Source organism: Scyliorhinus torazame, chromosome 21 (assembly GCF_047496885.1).
Source record: "Scyliorhinus torazame isolate Kashiwa2021f chromosome 21, sScyTor2.1, whole genome shotgun sequence".
NCBI classification, from domain to species: Eukaryota; Metazoa; Chordata; class Chondrichthyes; order Carcharhiniformes; family Scyliorhinidae; genus Scyliorhinus; species Scyliorhinus torazame.
In genome coordinates this window covers 8,320,913-8,327,825 of record NC_092727.1, presented here as the reverse complement: position 1 = coordinate 8,327,825, position 6,913 = coordinate 8,320,913, and the positions used below count along the sequence as shown (strand labels likewise).

The window sequence follows — 6,913 nt, the reverse complement described above, 5'->3', positions numbered from 1 at the left end:
CCATCCCGATCCCTCGCCGGATCTCCCCGCTGTACAAAATGGGGCTCTGTGCGGCCTTGTCCGTGCATGACCCATTCAGGCCCCTTATACAGCGCGAACAACGTTGAATAGCCATGTGTTTCTCGCCACGTCGAGTGCCGACAAACATGCAGCTGAATGCGTTCGCGAGGGGACTTTGTTGGCTTTTGGGAGAATCGTGCCCCAGGTGTTAGGAAGCTCAGGGTCACGCTTGTGGACTGAACGGAGAGGTTTGTAAAATGGGTACCCAATCTATGTTTGGTTCCCCAAGTGTGTGGAAACCGTGTGTAAGCATTTTGCTCTCAGTTATCGCTTGGCGTATTGAGAGAAAAAAACATATGTGGGAATCTGGCTTGTTGTGATCCCTACTGGAAAACAGTGCATGTGCTTGGGAATGGGGTTGGCTCGACTGCAATAGTTCCCATCGCAAAGGACAAGAACTCACTTGGGTGGATTATATTGGGAAGATCGGGTAAGGAGACAAAATTAAAGAAAAAAAACCTGACACGTAAACAGAATTTTATTTTGTTTTAATTTTCCCTCATCAATTGCCTCAGTCTACATCTAGACTAAACAGAATCAGTTCAAGTCTATACAGTTCCAGCCATTAGTTTCGATTATTGCGACAACCCATTTCTGGGTTTACCAGAAACAAAACAATTAGTTGTATTTCCGTATGGCAGAGTTATTTCTCCTTTATTATTTTTTAAACTGTTAATGTTTTCATACCTTGAAGTATTTGGCTAACTCAAACTAGCACTTCTACATTTTAGATAATGGTGATTCTTCTTTTGATTCAAGATAAGCAGAGTTAATGTTTCAGGCCAGTGAGTCTTCATCAGAACTCATCGACGTGAAGCATGTTTCCCATTCTCCGTAGATGCTGCCAGACTTGCTGAGCATTTCCAATGCTTCTCTTTATTTCAGATTTTCAGCACCCCATCACTTTGCTTTGTGTTTTCTGATATCTATTGTGGCTGCTCAAAAGTGAGGAGGTAGTTGCTCTAATATAATTATATTTTTCATCAGTAGGATCAAAATTCGATCAATAGCGAGAGAGCTATTTTTTAATAATTTAGAGTACTCAATTCATTTTTCCCCCAGTTAAGGGGCAATTTAGCGTGGCCAATACACCTACCCTGCACATCTTTGGGTGGTGGGGGTGAGACCCACGCAGACACGAGGAGAATGTGAAAACTCCGCACAGACCCGGGATCGAACCCGGGTCCTCGCCGCCGTGAGGCAGCAGTGCTAACCACTGCGCCACCGTCCCACCCCACTAATTGCTTTTCAGAGCTGTAAAATCACCAGACTCCACTCATGTCACATTCAACACAGTTCGCTGGGAATACGGTTCCTCTTTGGGGGTAATCCCTTAAATTTATTAAGAAAATTTAAGAGACTAAAAGGGTAATTGTAACCTTGTAAGCTTTTGCAAAACAGGCAATAGTGGATCAGGGGAAGATGGTGGTGTTGTGTTAATGTCACTGGACCGGTAACCCAGAGGTCCAGGCTAGCGTTATTGTGAATGAATACAGAAAATGTTGGACAAACTCACCAGTTCTGGCAGCATCTGTGGAGAAAGAAAAGCAGAGAAAATATTTCAAGTCTGTATGATTCTTCTTCAGAGGTAAAGAGAGGGTGAAATGTGATGGATTATATTCCGTATCCATCAAACCTCTCCCTCTCTTTAGCTCTGAAGGACAGACATGTGGACTTAAAACATTAACTCTGTTTCTCTCAGTGGGCAGCAGGGTGGCGCAGTGGTTAGCACTGCCGCCTCACGGCGCCGAGGTCCCAGGTTCGATCCCTGCTCTGGGTCACTGTCCGTGCGGACTTTGCACATTCTCCCTGTGTTGTTTGGGTTTCGCCCCCACAACCCAAAGATGTGCAGGGTAGGTGAATTGGCCACGCTAAATTGCCCCTTAATTGGAAAAATGAATTGGGTACTCTAAATTTATTTTTTTTAAACTGTTTCTCTCGGCGTTTCAAAGGCTGGAACGTGAATGTGGAAAAACAAAAACATTTAATTTGACAATACTGTTCTCCCGGGCTAAAACTAAGTATTGAAAAGCGAAAGAAACAATCAGACTGACATTTAAATTATTCAAATGCATGACCCTGAGACTGCTTATCCAGAAGTTGGGTATGGAAGTCCTGTGAATCCCACAAGATTTTCCTGAAATAAATTACAGTAAAGTCACAGAGGTCACTGACCTCTGAACACAGATATCCAGAGGGCAGAGGTCAGTTCGAGGAACGCGGTTTGTTAAATCGAGCCTGGAACCTCAACTGGACTAAATTTATTCGGCAGATTTTACCTGCGGCAAGACAAAAAACTGAAGGACCAGGCGTGAGAGCCCGAGTGAAATAAAAGCTGCACCAGAGCAAAAACTATTTTTCTAACGCTTAAACTCTCAGGTTTACCAGAGAACACCTTTCAAATTAAGAACTTGGTGTCCTGACCTCACAGAAGCGGGCTCGGACAATCTGCAGAAGGTCTGAAGGGTTACCAACCCTCAGGACTGCCCTGGTCTCTCCAGAAATCAGTGTTTCCTGCAAGAAAAATCCTCCATGTGTTTATTTCCTTTTCTTTGAACATTTTCGCTTGGAAAAATATCGGCGATGCAACAAAATAAAGCTGGAGGACTGACCGCCAAGAATCACCTGATCCTATTTCTTATATAAAAAAAAACCATGATATGTCATAGTTCAGGATGCTCCTGTGAAGCAGGGATGTCTATTAGCTTAGAGGTGCTATATACAAGTTGTTGTTGCTTAGAATGTCTGAGTTTTCTTGGGGGAAAAAAAGAGATGAAATAAATTTCATTTGGATTGCATTTCTTGAAACTTTCAACAGGGAATTGGATATATACCTAAAAAGAAAAAGTTCCAGGGATATGGGGCAAGAGCAGCAGGAGCAAAACAATTCACTCGCTCTTCCAAAGAGCAAAGCACAGGCAAGGTGGGCTGAATCGATGAAGACACAGTTACCAACCAGAGATGTTTCAAAGCACGACTTTCGGTTGCCAACCGTCCCACACCCCCGACCTTCTGCCATTGACTCCCCAACACACCCTTCCTGCCTCTCTACATCCAATCAGGAAGCGAGCCGAGGCTTGACTATCTAGGCTGATACTCTCACAGTGGTGGGTGCTATCGGAGAGTCCCAATTCCAGAGATTCCGCCTTTCAGGGGAGTTGTCTATCTTGCCCTCGCTAATGGATTGTAAAAATTCCTGTGGCACCAGAAGGGCAGGGGAGCTTCCCAGATGTTGATTTTCCTCCATCAACATCACTAAAAAAGAGCTCTGATTAGTTATCACCTTGCTAGTGTGGGAAGTTGCTGCAAATAAACTGTGTTTCTTACATTACAACAGGGGCTACACTTCTGTATTGTCCACAAAGCGCTTTGTGATGCCCTGAGATCATGAAAGTAGCTATATAAATGCAATTTCTCAACAGTACAATGAGCTCACTGCCATGATTAAATGATCTGTGGTTACAATTTGGAATTGGGCATTCTAACCAGCATTCAACAGGCGAATACATTGTCTAGATTCCAGTCCATGGTGGCTATTTGGTGGCCTTTGTTGGGTAAGGGCAGCACAAGGTTCACCCAGCATCTCACAAGCTAGGACGACAATGGCAGCAGGGTGTTGGGGAGCACCGCTATCTCAGAATCTCAGACTATCTCGACTTGGAACTGCAATCTCTTCCTCTGTCATCACTAAAGTCCTGGAACTCCCTCCCTAACAGCATAGGGGGTGTCCCTACACCACATGCAGTGGTTGAAGAAGGCAGCTTGCCACCACCTTCTCAAGAGCAAATGGGATGGCAACAAACAAATAACTTCCAATGTTCACTGTCTCAGCTCATACATGGGGAGATCCCAGCGGGTTAGCCAGTCCCGGGGAGGAGGGATCATAGCCAAGCAGAGTTCGAGAGTAATGGGGAGAAAATTTTGAGTGCAGTAATACCTAAACAGAATCACAGGATCATTACGGTGCAGAAGGCCGTTTGGCCCATCATGGCTGTGCCAGCTCTCCAATCACACAACACCCTTCTTCAAAACTTTTGAAAGTAAACAAAAATGTTCAAAGTTCTCGACTACCAATTGAGGGAGCTCCAGCCAGTCAATGCTTCCGACTACTTGTGGTGCTTGAAAATCAATCCTGTCCAGTTGCAGTGTAAAGTAGGAACATCCACTGTCACTGATAAAACAGTCACCGAGACCGGTGAGGGATCCTAGAACAAGTCTTAAAGCGTGGATAAAATGCTTGCTACGAGTGAGTGCGGGGGACTAGGTTTGGAAATGGTTCATACATCAATTGCAAAACATGCCAAGATCAAACAGCCCTTCAGAGCCCACACAATCCACCTGTGGCACAGCACAACAACTACTACTAAAACTAAGTTTATTTCTTCAAATAATTCACAGCTTGTGGTACAGAGTTAACAACGGTACAAGGGCAAGAATTATGTCGAATGACACCAGCACGGAAATTGGCCATTGAGCCTGCGCTGGCTCTTTGAAAGCAATTAGCCCCACTCCCCCTGTGCTCTGTGCTTTCCCCATAGCTGGGCAAATATTTCTCCTTCAAGTATTTTTCCAAATCCCTTTTGAAAGTTACTATTGAATTTGCTCCCACTGCCCTTTGAGGCAGCGTAACAACTCTGGGTAAAAAAACTGATCTCCCCTCTGGTCCTTTTGCCAATTACCTTAAAATCTGCCCTCTGCTAACAGACCGTGCTCCCACTGCAAACAATTTCTCCTTATTTACCCTATCAGTGTGTGGAGGTTGCACGCCCTCCCCGTGTCTGTGTGGGTTTTCTCCGGGTGCTCCGGTTTCCCCCCACAGTCCAAAGGTGTAGACGGTTAGGTGGATTGGCCATGCTAAATTGCCCCTTAGTGTCCAAAGGTAGGTGGGGGTTACGGGGTTAGGGCCTAGGTTGGGTGTTCTTTTAGGAGGGCGGGTGCAGACCCGATGGGCCGAATGGCCTCATTCTGCACTGCAGGGATTCGATCAAACCCTTCACTTAGGATTAATTTTATTACCTTTTAAAGGTGCTCCTTTTTTGCTGGGCATTTCTGTTTTTTTCTTGCAGGAGTGCTCACGGGAAAAAAAGTAATGATCAAAGAGATTTGTAATAAAGTGCACTGACGCTTTCAAATGCTACAATTTCCTCCCAGTTGGGTGTAATTTTCTAGTTCTGACTCTAGAGGGAGTATTGTATTGGTTATTTCCACCAGTACCCGAACATACAATTAATCAGCCATCATTATTCTCCCTCGACTGCTGTGGATTCATTTTAAAACAACAACCTTGTATTTGTACACAGCCTTTAAAACAGTAAAACGTCCCCAAGACGCTTCACAATAATGTATCTGGCCAATAATCTATCCCTTAAATCAATGCAACAAAGAAAACAGACTATCCTGTCATTGTTGTTTGTGGTATCTTGCTGGGCACAGATTGGCTGCTGTGTTTCCTACATGACAACAGTGACTGCGCTTCAAGAAGTACTTCATTGTCTGCAAAGTGCTGTGAAACATCTGGAGGTTGTGAAAAGCCCTGTATAAATGCAAGTCTTTCTTTGTTAATCATCATGAGCTGGACAGATGTGGGGCTAAATGTTGCCAAGACTGGTTGAACATATTCCTGGAGTCTTCATCACAGGATTGCCAGTGTCCAACTACCCTGTCCCGTCAAACACCTTCCCTCATCCCCAACTCCAATGTTTTTATTACTTTATTACTGTGCTTGAAAAAATTGTTTTATTTTCGACATTCCGTATAATTCTAGTGCTGGTTGCAGTGACCTGTACATAGATCTTTCAATTCCTGAGAATCCCGAACAATGCTGGAGGATTTGGGAAGGGTTTCAATTTTGTGCCAGTCTGTTGGACACCATTTTTAGAAAGCTCTGATGTTGTAAGGGAGAGGCTGAATTTCAACGGCCAGATGTCATGTTGAAAATCTACCCCCACATCTCCTGAAGATTCAATCCAATATTGGAGGTTTTTTTTTTTTTTAAAACACTATGGGTTAGGGCAATGGGAGGAGTCCAGTGAGGGTCCAGGACCAATAACTGGGCTGCATCGCCAATCTCTTCTCTCCGCCCCCTCACTCCTCCCAGAGTTTAAACGTTGGGAGGCAAGAACTGTGCTCCCCTTCTAAAACCAGATAACAGTGTGGCATTTGGCACGTTATTGTCAAATGGCAACAAGGGGCAGCCAATGCAAATGCTGTCTCCTTGGAAAATCACACCATTCTGGTGAATCCCCAGGTTAGTTCTCCTGCTTGATCTGTTTCAACAAGGTTTCAATCCCATTTTCCACCCGCAGCAGTTTTAGTTTCTTCCAGAGGTTTCGGGTCTGCCCTCGGCTGAAAGTCAGCTCATTCTGGAACAGGGTCAGGTAGTCAGCCACAAGCTCCTTGTCGCGGTTTGCCGTGTTTTGTGAGATGTTCTTTAAGATCAGCGACCAGTAGGCCGAGATGTTGGACTCATCTGTGATTGAAGCCAGAACAGTCACTCCATCCTGCTCCCTGCTCAGCACCTGCAGATTCTGCTTCCCACGGTCACTGATCTCATTCAGATACAGGCTGAAGACAAAACACAGAAACATTAATCATTGCGACCACTACAAGAGTCAGTCTGAGTAGTCTCGAGGGACTGTTGGGTATATTTCTACAGGGCAAAGTTGATTGAGGTGAGCGAAGGCGGGGCTGAGGCCTCCTTATTGAAGGAAAGATGTAAATGCATTGGAAACAGTTCAGAGAGGCCTTACCGCATCAATACCTGGAATGAAGGCGTTGTCTTCGGAGGAAAGGTTGGGCAGGCTAGGCTTGTATCCGCTGGGGTTTAGAAGAGCAAGAGGCAACTTGAATGAAA

At 44.9% G+C, this 6,913-nt stretch overlaps 1 protein-coding gene across 7 annotated transcripts in view; it reads right to left on the bottom strand.

The window, feature by feature from the left end:
• Window positions 1-533: 533 nt before the first annotated feature.
• nlrx1 (NLR family member X1) overlaps window positions 534-6,913 on the bottom strand; it is a 64,829-nt gene continuing 58,449 nt past the window's right edge. For all 7 annotated transcript variants that reach the window (XM_072486436.1, XM_072486439.1, XM_072486442.1 and 4 more), the window contains one exon: window positions 534-6,624. In XM_072486436.1, coding sequence (XP_072342537.1) covers window positions 6,309-6,624 — 316 coding nt within the window. In that variant the 3' untranslated portion in view covers window positions 534-6,308. The remainder of the gene's footprint in view (window positions 6,625-6,913) is intronic.